Genomic DNA, 16,674 nt, shown 5'->3' with positions numbered 1-16,674 from the left:
ATCACTATTGGTATAGTGCCTGTATGAAAGTATGGTATGGCATGGCACTTTTATTTTAAAATTAGGCATACTGATGTAATTAAAGATGCATTGACATGGGATAGATTTATTCAGAAATGTTGTATTATATCTGTGGCATCACAAATTGTTGTTATGAAAATGTCTAATGCCACATTAAGTAGTTTATGCACCAGTCTGATGTTCTTTGTCTGCCTTCACTGGCAACTTCTGTTTTGGACTCTTAATATATTCTCACTCCTTACATATGAAGCCCCAGAAATGTATTCTCTCTTCCCCTGAGGCCATTCCATCCCTTTTAAACAATTAATTATTATTCATTATTTGCACTGTAATAGTACCTAGTACCTAGGAGCCCCAATCATGGAGCAGGGCCCCCAGTGTGCTAGATACTATACACAAACAACAAAATGATGATCTTGCACCAAAAAGCTTACAATCTAAGACAAGAGACAACTGGTGGAAACAGACAGACCGATGGAAGAGTACAAGGAAACGAGACAATATTCGTCAGTACGATAGGCAGCAGTCACAACACACCAACTATCAAGTGTTTGATGGGCATCATACAAAGGAGAATTTTAAGGAGGGATTTGAAAGAGAATAATGAGGTCGCTTTGTAAATGTTTAGGGAGAGTGCCTCCAAATCATAAGAGGCAGCGTGGGAGAAAGCTTGTTTGAAAATTTAACACGTGGTGATGGAGACTGGTGTCACTGGCCAACTGGAGGTGAGCATCGACAACTTGATAGCATATGAGAAGCACTAAGTTGGTTAGACATAAGTCCTGATGGACCTTAGAAATGAAAACAAGCAGCTTAAGTTTGATGTAATGAAGAAAAGAGAGCCAGTGGATGGATGCAAAGAGAGGAATTACATGGTCAAGACGACGAGCTGGAAAAGTGAGCCTTGCAGCAGCACTCTGAATGGGTACGAGCCAGGCAAGATTGTATTTGTCCTCTGCATCTTCTTAACCACTGCCCACTACTACTGGAAAGATAGTGAATTAAATGGACAAGAGTTCCAATCTGGAGTTGCAGTTCCCATTATCTGTACTCCTACTGAGGTGATCCCTCCTGCATACAAGCCCCTAATTTTTCCATTCTTCTGAAGCACCATTTTTGATACCGGCCAGTTTTTTAATAGAGCTCATTTTCTAGAACTGTCCAAATTCTCTCCTTTGCTACAGTTCCCATATCTTGCATAAAATCTCCCTTTGCAGCCGAGAATCTCTCAATGTCAGCACTGTACAGGTCTGGTAAAGGGGCAGTGCTGGAAAGGGGACTAAGGGTATGTCAGGACATGTCAATAGTGGCACTGTAGAACACTCCACTGTGGCCATTTTGGGCTTCTTTGCCACTAGGCACAGCTAATTTAGAGTAGCCAAGGAGTTGCTCTAAATTAGACCAGCAGTTATTTCAGCCCACTCACCAGCCCAGAATCTGACGGCCTCCTTCTCCATGTTGTACCTATGTGTGCTTTGCCTCCTGGAGGTGCAGCACACAACCTCACAAAAATATTTTTATGAAGATCATGCACAGCTTACTCTTTCAGCTGTATATCATAAAGAAAACAAGAGAGAAAGACTGACTCTTCTTAATTTTTTTTTAACCATCAATTTGATATGTTCCATGAAGCTGTTGCTTAAAGACTATAAATTATTATGTTTTTACAATCACACTTTTATCATTCTTGTGTATCTGATTTGTCCAATCTTCCCACAGAGACCAAAATAGTCTTTTGAGGTCCAGGCTATAACTGCTACTGTTTTTCTGTGTGTCTATTTAGTCCCATTTGTTCTTGACTCCTGAGCTTTATAAATGTTCTCCCTCCTCCAATTCAAGCCCCTAGAGAAATGTTAGCAGTTAATATGGGCGATTACATACATGCTGACAAGCTTTAAACAGTTCTAGATGTTGTAACTACTTTCTTAGTGTTGGGTTTCACAATCTAAAGTTGCTATTTTGGACAGTCAATTGCACACCAACACTGTGTCATTTGCCCACCTGGATTCTATAATCTACACATTTGCAACAATTTTTTTGTGGAAGTCCATATTCAGGCTCATGAATGAATATTTAACACAAATGTTCATGGGTACCATTGCTCCTTGACACTGAATATCTTCAAAGAAAGACTAATTCATAATTCTACCAGTATAATTCTTCCACTTTGGGGAATTTGTAGTCCTGACCACTGGGGCTCAATATCTGGCCCTCTTAAGTTTATTTGTGTATTTAATTGTAACATGTATTTTATTATTACCCTTGTAAAATGTAACACAAGCCTTTTTCCTCATGTTGTACTTACCGAGTTGGACTCTTCAAGTAGTTTGATGACACGATTAAGGTCCACAGACTTCAACTGAATACAAACAAATATAGTTCTTAATTTTTTTCAATATTTAAAAATGCTAAAATTGAACAATACTAAATATGAATAAGGACCTAAATTTTGAGGCTAATTCTAGTGAGGGGTGTGAGGGATATCATAGATAATGAGACTCAGGCCTTGTCTACACTACAGGATAAATTGATGTAAGTTAAGCAATTTTAGTTACATAATTTACATAACCGATGTTGATGTAGTTTACATAGACTTACTGAGGTGTTTACACCGTGCTATGTCAACGGAAGACACTCTCGTATCGACATAGCTTCCGCCTCTTGTTGGGGTGGAGTACTGAAGTTGACAGGAGAGTGCACTCCCATCTTCACCAGACCTGATAAATCCACGCCGCTGCACCAATTGCAACAGTGCTGATTTAGCCCACGGTGAAGACAAGCCCTGAGTCGCTAGTGGTTTTGAAGTTTCAATAATAATAAATAATAATAATAATAATAATTCAAAATATAGAGCTTTCTTCTGATTTTATATAAATGCCTGGATAGAAGTCTCAGATTTCCATTTGCATTTCCTCTACCCATACCACCTCTACAACCTATCCCTTTCTGCAGTATTACTTCCTAGGCAGTCATTTCCCATTTTGTATTGATTGAGTTTGATGCCAAAAGAGACCACCAGAAAAAGACAGTCTAGTCTGACCCTCTGCACATCACAGGCCACTAAACCCCACCAGTTACCCCTGGATTAAACTGAAGTGTTACAGCCCTTATAAGACTAAACTAGCATGTGCCTCAGGCCCCTACAATGGCAGGGAATTAATTTGGTAACACACACCCAGATGCAGCACTGAACCAATTTACATGTGCTTCAATCTTCATCGCAACCATACAAACTAGATTTTTTTTTTAAATGGAAAAGTCCACTTAGGACGAGCAGGATCCTTCCGTGGGCAAATGCCATCCCCTTGTACAAAAGCCAAGCTTTCATTTGGTCAAAGCAAGCAACAACCCCGCAAACACGAACCAGCTGGAAACGGATTCAGGACTGTCTGTCTGGCTTGGTTTACACTACGCGTTTAAATCAATTTTAGCAGCGTTAAACCGATTTAATGCTGTACCCATCCACACTACGAGGCCCTTTATATCGATATAAAGGGCTCTTTAAATTGGTTTCCGAAGAGAGGAGTAGCGCTAAAATCGGTATTACCATATCGGATTAGGGTTAGTGTGGCCACAAATTGATGGTATTGGCCTCCGGGCGGTATCCCACAGTGCACCACTGTGACCGCTCTGGACAGCAATCTGAATTCCGATGCAGTGGCCAGGTAAACAGGAAAAGCCCCGCAAAATTTTGATTTTCATTTCCTGTTTGCTCAGCGTGGAGCTCTGATCAGCACGGGTGGCAATGCAGTCCCAAATCCAAAAAGAGCTCCAGCATGGACCATACGGGAGATACTGGATCTGATCGCTGTATGGGGAAACAAATCTGTTCTATCAAAGCTCCGTTACACAAGACGAAATGCCAAAGCGTTTGAAAAAAAAATCTACAGGCTACACAGTGCTGTGTGACAAGCGTAATGGGAAGCCAGAGACTCAAATGGACGCTCATGGAGGGAGGGAGGGGGTACTGAGGACTCCAGCTATCCCACAGTCCACAGCAGTCTCCGAAAAGTATTTGCATTCTTGGCTGAGCTCCCAATGCCTGTAAGTTCAAACACATTGTCCGGCGTGGTTCAGGGAATAGCTCGTCAATTTACTCCCCCCTCACACATGAAAGAAAAGGGAAAGAAATCGTTTCTTGACTTTTTTCAATGTCACCCTATGTCTACTGAATGCTGCCGGTAGATGCGATGCTGCAGCAGTGAAGAGCACTATCCGCACCTCTCTCCTCCCTAGTGGCAGATGGTACAATATGACTGATATGCGTCATCACTATCAGCCCGTGAGTGCTCCTGGCTTGCCTCAGGTGAAGTTGACCGGGGATGCCTGGGTAAAAATAGGAATGATTCCTGCTCATTCCCAGTAGATGGGACAGAACAGCTGGTAACCGTCCTCATCATAGCAACTGGGGGCTGAGCTCCATCAGCCCCCTCCCTTTCCTGTGTAAAGAAAAGATTCTGTCCTGCCTGGACTATCATAGCAGTGGCATGCTGGGCTCCTCTTCCCCGCACCGCTTAATGTCCTGCCTGGACTGTCATAGCACCGGGAGGCTGCCTCCCTCTCATTTTATCTCACTAACAAGTCACTGTTTCTTATTCTTGCATTCTTTATAACTTCATGACACAAATGGGGGGACACTGCCGCAGTAGCCCAGGAAGGTTGGGGTAGGAGGGAAGCAACAGGTGGGGTTGTTGCAGGGGCACCCCCCGTGAATGGCATGTAGCTCATCATTTCTGCGGGATCTGACACGGAGCAGCTGTGCTCTCTGATACACTGGTTCTCTAGTACACTTGCCCCATATTCTAGGCAGGACTGACTCTATTTTTAGAAACCATAAAGGAGGAATTTACTCGGTGAGTCATTCCCAGTTTTGCTTTTGCACCCCCGGCCGATCTCAGCCAGGGGCACCCATGATAGCAGCAGACAGCACAGAAGGACAGATAACCGTCATCTCATTGCCAATTTACACCAGCAGCAGACAGTACAGAACTAGTAACCATCTCTGCTATCATGCAAGAGCAAATGAATGCTGCTGTGTAGCGCTGGAGTATGGCCTCTGTCCACGGCATCCAGTACACATACGGTGACTGCAAAAAAAAAAAAAAGCTGAACGGGCTCCATGGTTGCCGTGCTATGGCGTCTGCCCGGGCAATCCAGGGAAAAAGGGCGCGAAATGATTGTCTGCCGTTGCTTTCCCGGAGGAAGGAATGAGTGACGACATTTACCCAGAATCACCCGCGAAAATGATTTTTGCCCCATCAGCCACTGGGCTCTCAACCCAGAATTCTAAGGGGCGGGGGAGACTGCGGGAACTATGGGATAGCTATGGAATAGCTACCCACAGTGCAACGCTCCGGAAATTGACGCTAGCCTCGGACCATGGACGCACACTGCCGAATTAAGGTGCTTAGTGTGGCTGTGTGCACTCGACTTTATACAATCTGTTTTATAAAACCGGTTTATCTAAAATCGGAATAATCCCGTAGTGTAGACGTATCCTCTGTCTCCCCCACCGAGAGCCCCTCACCCCACCAACCCCCTTCCTTTGCTGCAGCTCACAGCAGATGGCCGTGGCTGCAGCGGGGAAAGCGAGGAGCAGCAGCGGAGGCGGGAGGGCTCATGACTGAGGAAGGGGAAAGGACCAGAGACCGGCGGGTTTTCCCCTGCCCTAGTGCCGGGGCCAGCTGGGGTCTCCTCAGGGCAGCTATAAAAGGCGCCTCCCCACCCAGCAGGGCGCATGGGCCATCCCCCAGGAGACGAGGTGGGGGCGGGGCGCGGAGCGAAGGGGACCGGGGGTGTCGGGGGCTGAGCGGATCGTTCCTCCTTCCCCGGTGCCGGTCACTCTGGGTCGCGCCCACCTGGCTGGTCCGCAGGTCACTGTCCGAGGCCAGCTTCAGCCCGCGCGTCTCCCTGCGGGACAGGGCTGGGGATGGGGATGGGGCCAGGGCGACTTCGGGCCTGGCCGGCGAGATCATAGATGCGGTGAACGTCGACGTCAGTGCGGGGCCCGGGCAGCAGCCGCCACCTCCCTGCTCCAGCGCCGGGGCACCAACACACGCCGGGCTCCGTTCCCATGGCAGCGGGGGAAGCCGCCTACGGCAGCCCCAGGGGTTCAGAACAGCTGCCAGGACGCGAGGAAATCAGAGCAAAAGCTCCCCCTAGTGGCCGACACGAGAGAACGAGGGGAGGGGAGGCTGCCACATCCCCCCCTCAACCCCTGTGCTCCAGCAATTCTCTCGCTCACAGCACTTCCCTCCCTCCCCACCTCAACTCTCTTGCTCACAATGCCTCCCCCTACACCTCAACCCCACTTCCCGGGTAGCCTTCTCCCTCACAGCACATCCTTCCACCTCGATCCTCTCACCCAGCAACCCTGCTCACAGGCCCGGCCCGATTAACTTTTTGTAGGCCTGGTGCCAAACATATTTGTGAGCCACCCTGGGGAATGATTGTAAAAGGGGCCCAGGGTAAAAGCACAGTGGGGCAGGAGCTATGGTTGGTCTCTGGAGCAAGGGAGGGGTCAGGGGTAAACTGCAAGTGCAGCAGGGCTGGGGAGGGAGTAAACAGGATCCCCCCCATCCCTGCCCACACTAGGGTGACCAGACAGCAAGCGTGAAAAAAATGGGACGGTTGGGAGGTAATAGGAGCCTATATAAGAAAAAGATCCGAAAATTGGGACTGTCCCTAATCTGGTCACACTAGCCCACACAGAGCGGGTACGTGGCTGGTTCTAGCCCATTCTCTTTGTCTCTGCACTGAGCTGCCCCTCCTCTCGCAGCAGCAGGACAGGTTCTCTTCCAGCCCTCTGGGGTGGGTGTTGGGAGTGGGAGGAGCGGAGGCTAATGTGGTTACTCCTATAACCGAACATGTAGTTTCCAGTCAGCACTGCTTAACCAGACACTCAGGTCCTGTTTTCTACTGGAGTTTCCAGTCTAAAACTGGATATCTGGCAACAGGGCCGGCTTTAGGCCGATTCACCCGATTCCCAGGAATCAGGCCCCGCGCCTAAGAGGGCCTCGCGCCTTAGACGCCTTTTTAATTTTTTTTACTTACCCCGGCTGCGGTCTGCTCCGGGGTCTTCCGTGGCCCCGCTCCCCTGACCAAAGCACTGGCGGGAACAGGGCTGCCCCACAGCCCCGCTATCCCAGTCGGAGCTCTGGCCGGAGTGCGGTAAGCCCCGTGACCCCAGCTGGAGCTCCAGCCAGAGTGCGGCAAGTCCCACGACCCCGGCTGGAGCTCCGACCGGAGCACAGCAAGCCCCCTGGCCCCAGCTGGAGCTCCAGCTGGAGCGCGGCAAGCCCCGCAACCCCGGCTGGACCTCCGGCCAGAGCACGGCAAGCCCCCCGGCTGGAGCTCCGGCCAGAGCGCGGCAAGCCCCGCGACCCCAGCTGGAGCTCCGGCCGGAGCGCGGCAAGCCCCCCGGCCCCGGCTGGAGCTCTGGCCGGAGCGCGGCAAGCCCCGTGACCCCGGCTGGAGCTCTGACCGGAGCACGGCAAGCCCCCTGGCCCTGGCTGGAGCTCTGGCCGGAGCACAGCAAGCCCCGTGACCCCGGCTGCAGCTCCGGCTGGAGCGCGGCAAGCCCCTCGGCCCCGGCTGGAGCTCTGGCTGGAGCGCGGCAAGCCCCACAGCCTGCTCTCCCAGCTGGAGCTCTGACCTAAGCGCGGCAAGCCCCGCGGCCCCGCTCTCCCTCTAAATAGCCCCCAGAGCCCTGGGATAGCAGGGGCTCTGGGGCTATTTAAAGGGCCGGGGCTCCAGCTGCCTCTGCCACCCTGGTCCTTTAAATAGCCGCTGGAGCCCTGCCGCCCCCATGCATTCCCCAGGGCTCCCGTGGCTATTTAAAAGGTCTGGGGCGGGGTAGAAGCAGGGGAGCCCAGGGCCCTTTAAATAGCCCCCAGAGCCCTGGAATAGTGAGGGGTTTGGGGGCTATTTAAAGGGCCGGGGCTCCAGCTGCCTCTGCTGCACCTCCTGCCCTGCTCGCACCAGCCCCACCCCCCCGCCTGCAGCCAGCTCTGCACCCCGTGCCCACAGCCAGCCTCTGCCAAACCCCCTGCCCTATCTCCAGCCAACCCCTGCCACATCCCCCTGCAGCTCTGCCTAAAGCCAACCAGCCCCACACACACCCCTGCCCGCACCAGCCCTGCACTGCCCACCCTGCCCGCACCCAGCCCCACACCCCCAGCCCTTTCTCCAGCCAACCCTTACTGCACCCCCCTGCCTGAAGCCAGCTAGTCCCACACTCCTCTGTCTCTAGCCCTGCCAACCCCTGCTGCACCCCCCTGCGGCCCTGCCTGAAGCCAGACCTCCCCGCACTCCCCTATCTCCAGCCAGCGTTGCACCCCTTGCCCTGCTTGCAGCCAGATCCTACCTCCAGTCAGCCCCTGCCCTGCCTCCAGTCAGCCCCATGTCCACTGCTGCCCTGCAGTTCCCAGGGCAGTAACCCTGCACACCTGCTTCAATGAGAGGGGCAGGGAACAGCTGGGACCCACACATGTGCACACTCCCAGGGAGTGGCGGGGACCCACACATATGAAATGGCAGTCATTAATAACCAATCAACAGCATATATGAGGCAATGTACATAATATATAATTTTATTATTTATATAGTTATGGAAAGTAAATAATACATGGAAGAAATGAACGGCTTTTTTTTACACATTTTTTTTTTTTTAGTCATCCCTGCCAGGGCCCCGCCGAAAATGTTCGAATTGGGCCCCGCACTTCCTAAAGCCGGCCCTGTCTGCCCTCTTTACTGCCTCACTGGTGGAAACTGGCTGAACCTGCCAAACCCAGCTTTGGGGTTCAGTTGGCAGGATCTGCAGAAACTGTTCTATAACTATTTGACCAATAATTTTATCCAAGGACATAGTCTTTGGAACTCACCAGCACATCAACAGGTCTCATAATTGCTGGGCCATCACCCTGTGATGCACCCCCTGAGGAAATAGGTCCACTCTGAAGTAATGTCAGTAAGCTTCTGGCATCTTCTCCAACCTGGCTAGAATAACCTCTTTTATGATGGTATAGGACCTCACCTGCTTATTGAATAGAGCCATGCATGGTCCTTGGGCCTCTCCAAGGAGAAATGGGATCACCCTGACCACCCAAGATGGTACTGCCAACTCTGCTGCACTACCTACTTGAAAGTGTATAGGAAAGCGCCTGGATCATCCTCTGGTCCTAGCTTCAACAAGCCTGATAATGGCCTGCTGGCCTCTGCTCCCCAGGAGCCACCTGACTGCCTGGGGTCCTGCCTGCCACCAGCATGCCCCCTCATGGCCAGAAGTGGTATTTCAGTAGCTTTGTCTCAGTTTCCTTATGTCCTCTCTGGCTCAGTCTGGCCATTGGTATGACTTGGCCCCCTGGTCAGGCCACATAACAGAATTCAATGTCTTTTGGGGCCTGAGAATCTTATTTAAAGTCCAAGGGAAAACAGTATAAAAACCAAATCATCAGCCCAGGTGGGCTTAGCTGTTAGTCTCCTCTTCTTTGCAGTGTGGCCCCAGCTGCAATAAACTGTCCCAACATCAGCTCTAGTTCTTGGACTTCAATCTCACTGCCCAGAAGCAAGCGCACTCAGGGTTTTCCACAAGGATCTAATTCCTGATCAGTTCCTGCTAGGCTCCTGTCATCTGATCTGGAATTGGGGAATCGTACCTGGTAATTGGAGCAGAAGCAGAAGTCAGGCCTAACAGTCAGAGCAGGCATTGGTAGCTAGGATCAGAGCTCAGGGTCAGAACTGGAGTCTAAGGCCAGATGCCAGAGCCAAGGGTCAGAGCCAGGGGTCAGAACTGGGTTATTTGGAGTGAGGCAAGGTAGGGGCAGGTTTGGGGCTAAGGCTAGAACAAAGCAGGAGCTAAATCCACTATAGGCAAATATTTTGAGTAGCTGCCAAATTACTGCGATGGTAGGCTTAAGAGCTGGTCTGTTGACTCTTGCAACCAATCAGTCAGTATAGCCAAACAGGCAGCCTACTACAGGCCAGCTGTGCTCATTACGAGTATGTCTACACAGCAAAGAAAAAACCACAGCTGGCCTGTGCCAGCCAACTTTGCCTCACTGGGCTGTTTTGTTGCTGTGTAGACTTCCAGGCTCAGCCTGGAGCCTGGGCTATAGGATCATGTGAGGTCGGAGTGTCCCTTGAGCCGAGAAGTCTACACAGCAGTGAAACAGCCCTGCACCCTGAATTCCGCAAGCCTGAGTCAGCTGGCATGGGACAGCCATGGGTTCTTCTTTGCTATGTAGACATACCCTTGGTTGCCCGGAGACTAGCTCTTCTGTAAGCCCTGCTTTCTGACAGCTCCTTTCCCACCACAGACCACTTTGTCTACTCTACTTCCCCCACCGGCCCCCTATTGGTGGGCTTGCTTCCTGTAAATCTAATCCTGCACAGGTGTAGCAAGGTGGGCTAAAAGGATGGAAGAGAGTGCCACAAGGTCCTTAAAGGGGCAAGCCACCCTGTTACTGTTAAAAAAGGTAGGGTTTCCCAGGAGTGGCAGAACTGGGGTGGCAGGTGCTAGTGCCCTGGAATGAAAATATTGTAGGGGCTGCCCCTATGTAAACTTGTGCATGCCCAGGGGCAGTGGCAGATGCAGAAGTGAGAGCAGGAGCTGGATGGACTGAAGGAGCCACCCTGGGGCCCAGGATTGGCTGGGGAGCAGAGATCAGAACCCAGAGGGGCTGGACCAGGCCTGGGAGCAGGTAGGAACTCCCAGAACCCTAATTCTCAGGCTGGCTTCCCCACACCCCTCCAAGTCTCAGTATTTCCCCTCTAGGGTTGCCAACTTTGGTTGGATGAATTCTTGGAGATTTTATCACGACATAATCTTTAATTAAAGATTAAGCTTTAATTCCTGGAGACTCCAGGACAATCCTGGAAGGTTGGCAACCCTACTTTCCTATTCCCCATCCTTCCTCTGCCTCCCCCCATTCACAGAGAATTTCTGCCCCCACCCTCTGAGGCTTCTTGTCCTAGGGTTAGGATTATAAAGGGTACGACTCTCTAGGCCAGGGTTAAGATTAGAAGTGTTAAAGCATCCCAGCCTAGGGTTAGGGTGACAAATGGACCCTTCTTGGTAGTTGTAGATTGGAGATTGCTCTAAATTATGCTAGGAGAATGACCTGGAATAGAGTGGACCTGGTTTTAGGCATGCAAAGGCCAATTTTACACCCTTCATCCCTGAGCTGCACTGTGAATTCTTCAGCTACTGTATGGGATTTTGGCTATAACTCAAATGTTGGTTTTTTATTGAACATTTTTAACTATATTTCCTCATACAGATTATCTTGATAATGCTTACTGGTTTGGAACTCATTTAACCTTGGATAAATCTGATATGAATTTTTTTGGACTGTTGTCTGGGCAGTCAATCCTGTGCTCTGTGTACTGAACTAAACTTTCTGAATTTCAGAAATAGATCAAAAGTACACTGGAATATTATAGCTTTAACTCTGTAGTGTTTGACAAATGTATGGAAACCATATGTAAATTGGGCAGCATTTTCTGTACATTATAAGCTTGGGTCATGAGACATTTACTGGTCGAGTGTTCCAAATATCACACTGCCAGGATTCATTTGCTCTCACTGCAACTTCTTCATGAATCAAGCTTTCTTTAGATGGGATGAAAGCAACATTGTACAGGACTAACTCTAGAGGTTCAGCTGCTCTAGGCAAACATCAACCCCTACAAACCTGCAGTCAACCACACAAACATTTTATGAAATTTGCTATCCCAGACAACTGGCTTATATGGTAGAGCCATCTCTTTCACAGCAAATTGGTAATAAAATTATCCTTTCTATAGTGTTTGATAATAATTATCCTTTTATAGTGTTTTGCATCAGAAAATTTTAATTCACCACGTGCCAGGTACTTTACAATGGTGGACCCTGAGAGGTTCCTGTTGTTACTGCACATAACTTTTCTGAGTGAGAAGCCATTTCAGTGCGTTTTTTTTCTGAGCTCAATTTAAATTACATAAAGCAATGAGAGGCAGTATAGTCTAATAGGGAGTGCACCAGAGGTCTATGCCTAGCTCTGCTACTAATATGCTGTTGACCTTGCTGAGCAAGTGACTTTACCTCTCTGTGCCTTTATTTCCTTCCCACTCTTTGTCTGCTTGGACTGGAAGCTTTTCAGGGCAGGCACTGTCTCACGCTATGTATTTGTACAGAAACTAGCATAAGGGGGCACTGATCTCAGTTGGGGCCCCTAGATGCTATTGTGATGCAAATAACAAATAAAAGCAATCACTATAATGTATGAGAAAATGGTGCAGGAGTTGAACAAACTAGGGAAAAACAGACACCAATGGTGAAATTTTCATCAGTGAGACAGGCAGGGCACAAGTAGAAAGAGGCGTGAAAGTGTAATTTTGGACATTGAACATATCAGACATCTGTTTCATTGTTTGTAAGACATGATTTTGTATTATTGGTCCGATCTCTTCTGCAGAGAAGCAGCAACATGGGGAGGTTATACAAGTTAACATAAACTTGCCAAGTTCACTGATTTGTGCACAGGTGAACTGTGACTCCACTGATGTCAGTGGAAGTTAAGTTACTGACTTTGATGTGTCAGGATTACTCCAAAGTATAATTTTTCTTTCCTCTCTTGTCATAAATTTCCTTGAAACATATATAATGCTTCCAGAGAGGAGTGAGGGACAGGAAAAGCTATTCATTTATTTTCCCATTGAAACACTCCTGCTTTTTCACACCCACAACCAAACAGGAAGAACACCAGCACTTGACAAACAAATTAAGCAGTCTCGCTTTTGCCTCAAATGTTTGTACTTTGCTCCTGAAAAATGTACTGACTATATTGCTAGTATTACAGTGTTCAGTTTGTGCAATTGGAAGAGAAGAGGCGTGAATACTTGTAATAAGGTATGGGGCAGCCTCCCGCAGTGTATTTTTTAAAAATTAACTGTCATCCAGCCCATTCCAGAGGAAACAAATTTGCTCTTCAGAAGCATTTTTATGAGCCCCACAGCCATTACCTCTATACAGGAGGACATATTAATCAAATCCCAAATGCATGTTAAAGAAAGGCAAAATAAAAAAAATTAAGTTGAAATTTGAACAAGTCAAAATATTTGATATTAAGTTTTTATTGATCTTCGTGTAAAACAGATTCTACGGAAAAATATGTGAAAGCACTGCCAGTCATTTATAATAGCCCTGTTCAGATAGACAACACAAACAGTAAATGACAAAGTTGGAGTAGACAACTACAGAGAGGACTGTTAAGTAAGTATTGCACAGAGGAGACTCATAATATGTTCACTATGAAACACTGTCAGCAAGGCATGAGAAACAGTATACAAAGATTATGGAGATCATTGTTTAAATTCGTTCAATGTGTCACTCATTTTAAAGGTAGCAATCTAGTTAACTGAAGCAGTATCATGTAGTGATAAAATATGAGAACTTGAAAGTTACTTATTACATTTATAGGAAATACTTATAAGAACTAGGATGAACATCCAATAAAGGCAAAACTTTTGTACTCCAAGAAGTACTGTTTGAAAAGAACGACTCATATGCCTCCACTACCACTGAGTCTATTCACCTGAACTCTTGAAAATATCATATTGAAGAAATCAATCTATCTAATATTTATTTGCATGACATTTCTGAGCCAGGTTCCTAACTCTATTCAAACATTGTGAAATTCATAGCTACTGAGAATAAACAACAGCTGCCTTAACTGTTCTTTCCCATTAATGCTATGAGGGCTGCATTTATAGCTAATTACACATTGAACATGTACAAGATATTTTAAAAGTGATTTACCAACAAATGAAAATACAGTTACACATTCTCATGTTGGCACATCACATGCTATACAATGTTGGAACAAAATTCAGACGTGGCACCAGTACACTGTAAATGTAACATTGTCACAAACTAAGTAAAGAACTTAAAATACAACCAAATCTCAAAATAATTTACCTATTAAAAATTCAAATTTCAACAAGGTGATGTTTATCAACTTTGTATATAATAGCGCTATTTAACAGAATTACACTGTCAAATTAAGCACAAATATGAAATATTTTTATAGCACTATATAATAAATGTTGTGGAAAAAAATACCATAATCATCTGCAGAAAACAAAGAACATGTTCCAAAATATCATTCCAATTATTTACTGCAGAGAACATTTACTGATAGAATGTGTGCAATATTGCATTATATGTTAAGTGGTATTTTGTTATGAAATATAGCAGGGGTGGCCAAACTGTGGTTTGTGAGCCACATGTGGCTCCTTTACAGTTAATGTGTGGCTCGTGGAGCCTCCCATTCTCCACCTGACTGTGGGGATGGGGATCTTGGGGCTTCTGCCCTGTGGTGAGATGGTAGGACTAGGGGCTTCTGCCAGTGATGTCTGGTGCCAGCTGAGGAGGGGGGGCACAACTTAAATGTTTGCCCTCACCTGCAGCTTGAGTCATGCCCCCCCCAGCACCCTCTCCTTACCCTCAGTGGCCCGTCCCTGCAGATCTCAGGTGTTAGCTCTGAGTGGACAGGCAGCAGCAAACAGCTGGGAGCTGTAGGGAAGGAAACTGAGTGGGGCCAGCAAACCCTGGCAAAAATGTGGGTAGACATGTGACCCTTTGGCTTCTGTCCAGCAGAGAGGGAAGTCTCAGGTCTTCAACCCCACAGAGTGTGCCTGTCGGGATCAGAACTTCAGCAGGAGCCAGGCTGAAGCCCTGAGCCCTGGCAGGCGCACCCTAGCTCTCGAACTTATGAATATTGTCATATGTAGCTCAGCAGGTCAGTAAGTTTGGCCACCCTTGGTGGCAAGGAAGAGAATTCAGTTATTTTCATACTATATAGGACATAATATATAGGATATCCCTACAATCAATAAATGGTGAATGCAATGTTGCATAAAAATACATCATTCTCAAAGTTGGTTGTTGAAGTTATGAGCCTAAATCTACATTTAGGCACCTAAATAATGGAGATGTCTAACTGTAGGCAACCAACATTGAGAATTTTGACATTAGAACTTGATCCTGCAAATCTGGACTCACTGGAGAAGTTCTTATGCAAACAGTTCCGTGGAAATCAGAGATTAACCACATGAAGAAAGATTTCTTACATGAACAGAAGTTGGCAGGATCTGATCCATAATATGTGCCATACAAGACCTTGCCATTTTACTTTCAGGATTCTTGCTAAATAGAATCAATCTTTACAATAAAGTAAATTACAAAAGATTTAATAGCAAGTCAGCTTGTTACTCCAGTTAGAAATGAATACATAGGCTAGCTGGGTACACTATTACATAAGTAGCACAAATATTTCATAAAATTTCTTAATTTAGTTGATCCAAAAATATAAGCTATTTCTTCACACTTCAATATTTCAACTTTCAAGTAACATAAAATAAAAAACACATATTTGTATTTCCCATACACATGGTTTGAACGCCTCCCCACCCCCACCAATGCATGACAACATTTTATTTAAGAAACATCATGTGGTCCAGATTTACCATGAGTTTAAACATTCATGAAATTATCTAATTACTTTTTACATATGTTAAGCAGCATACTACATTGTATGATTTTTTCCTGTTAGAATGAAGTATTTCTTTTTGCATAGAAATAAGGATAAATATAGTGCATCACATACCACAGAACACATGGACTAAGGTGGCAATGCACAGTTGCTACTGTATTTTAATAATGCAACAATATTAATACTGTATTAGTACTACAGCAATATTCCTAAAACATCAAACAAGATCTGGAAAGCTCTAGGGAAGATGAATTTTAGTTGGCATTTCTATATATTATAAAATTAATACAAACATAATAAATATTGAAATAGTAATAGTCACAATCAGTAATAATTTTAGCTCAGTTGTACCTATGCATATTCAGCGATTTCAATAGGGCTGCTGGAGTAGAACTGGGAGCAGAATTTGCTCCATGGTATTTACCGTATTCTGTCTTCAGGATGTCATACATTCCAATATAAGCTAGAAATTCCGTTATCTTAGGGCAGAATTCATCCCTCCCAACACAGTAATTGGGTTTTGTGCTGGGAACTAAGTGGGCTGGTACAAAGTCCACCTACTCCTCTTTACAGCTTGGTATAGTGGCTGCTGACCCTCTGCACACATGGAGGAAATTCACTGCTGTGCAGGGGGACAGCACAAGATCTATACCTCATATAAGCCTCCAAACTAGGATTCAAGGGCCCATTTCTGCAAACAATGTGCATGAGTAACTCTGAGCAAGTGAATAGTTCTATTGAAGACAGTGGAATTACATATGTGTGGAAAGATGCTTATGTACATACATAAGTCTGTTTGCAGGACTGGGGCATAAGGCCCAAATCCTCAACAGTATTTAGGCGCCTAACTCCTATGATTTCAATGGGAGCTAAGCAGCTAAATACCATTGAGGGTATGGGCCTAAGCGCATAGGCCTTGTGCTGGCTGTCTGCACTAGGCAAATTGCACCCCCAACAGAGGAAATTTAGGCCACTGGATCCACCTCTGTGCAATCTGGAGGCATCTGGGTGGTTTGTAAAGTTTTCTGTACTGGAGTGAATCACACACAAACACAATAAATGGAAGTTCTATTTGTCATTTGTTCATATTTACCTGAAAGCCTTATTCCCTTCAAGTTAG

At 46.6% G+C, this 16,674-nt stretch overlaps 2 protein-coding genes across 4 annotated transcripts in view; one reads left to right on the top strand and one right to left on the bottom strand.

The window, feature by feature from the left end:
- CFAP69 (cilia and flagella associated protein 69) overlaps nt 1-6,094 on the bottom strand; it is a 48,177-nt gene extending 42,083 nt beyond the window's left edge. The window contains exons 1-2 of one of the 3 annotated variants that reach the window (XM_050939534.1): nt 5,880-6,094; nt 2,327-2,380 (exon numbers count right to left, since the gene is read on the bottom strand). In XM_050939534.1, coding sequence (XP_050795491.1) covers nt 2,327-2,380; nt 5,880-5,996 — 171 coding nt within the window. In that variant the 5' untranslated portion in view covers nt 5,997-6,094. Of the gene's footprint in view, nt 1-2,326; nt 2,381-5,879 lie in introns of those variants that run through there. The other 2 variants (XM_050939533.1, XM_050939535.1) reach the window with 2 other exon arrangements.
- FAM237B (family with sequence similarity 237 member B) overlaps nt 1-16,674 on the top strand; it is a 1,214,420-nt gene that overhangs the window by 98,670 nt on the left and 1,099,076 nt on the right. The gene's annotated exons all lie outside the window — the stretch shown is intronic.

This window comes from Gopherus flavomarginatus, chromosome 2 (genome assembly GCF_025201925.1).
Source record: "Gopherus flavomarginatus isolate rGopFla2 chromosome 2, rGopFla2.mat.asm, whole genome shotgun sequence".
Lineage (NCBI taxonomy): Eukaryota > Metazoa > Chordata > Testudines > Testudinidae > Gopherus > Gopherus flavomarginatus.
The sequence above is the reverse complement of the archived record's forward strand: the minus strand, read 5'-3'. Positions and strand labels throughout refer to the sequence as shown.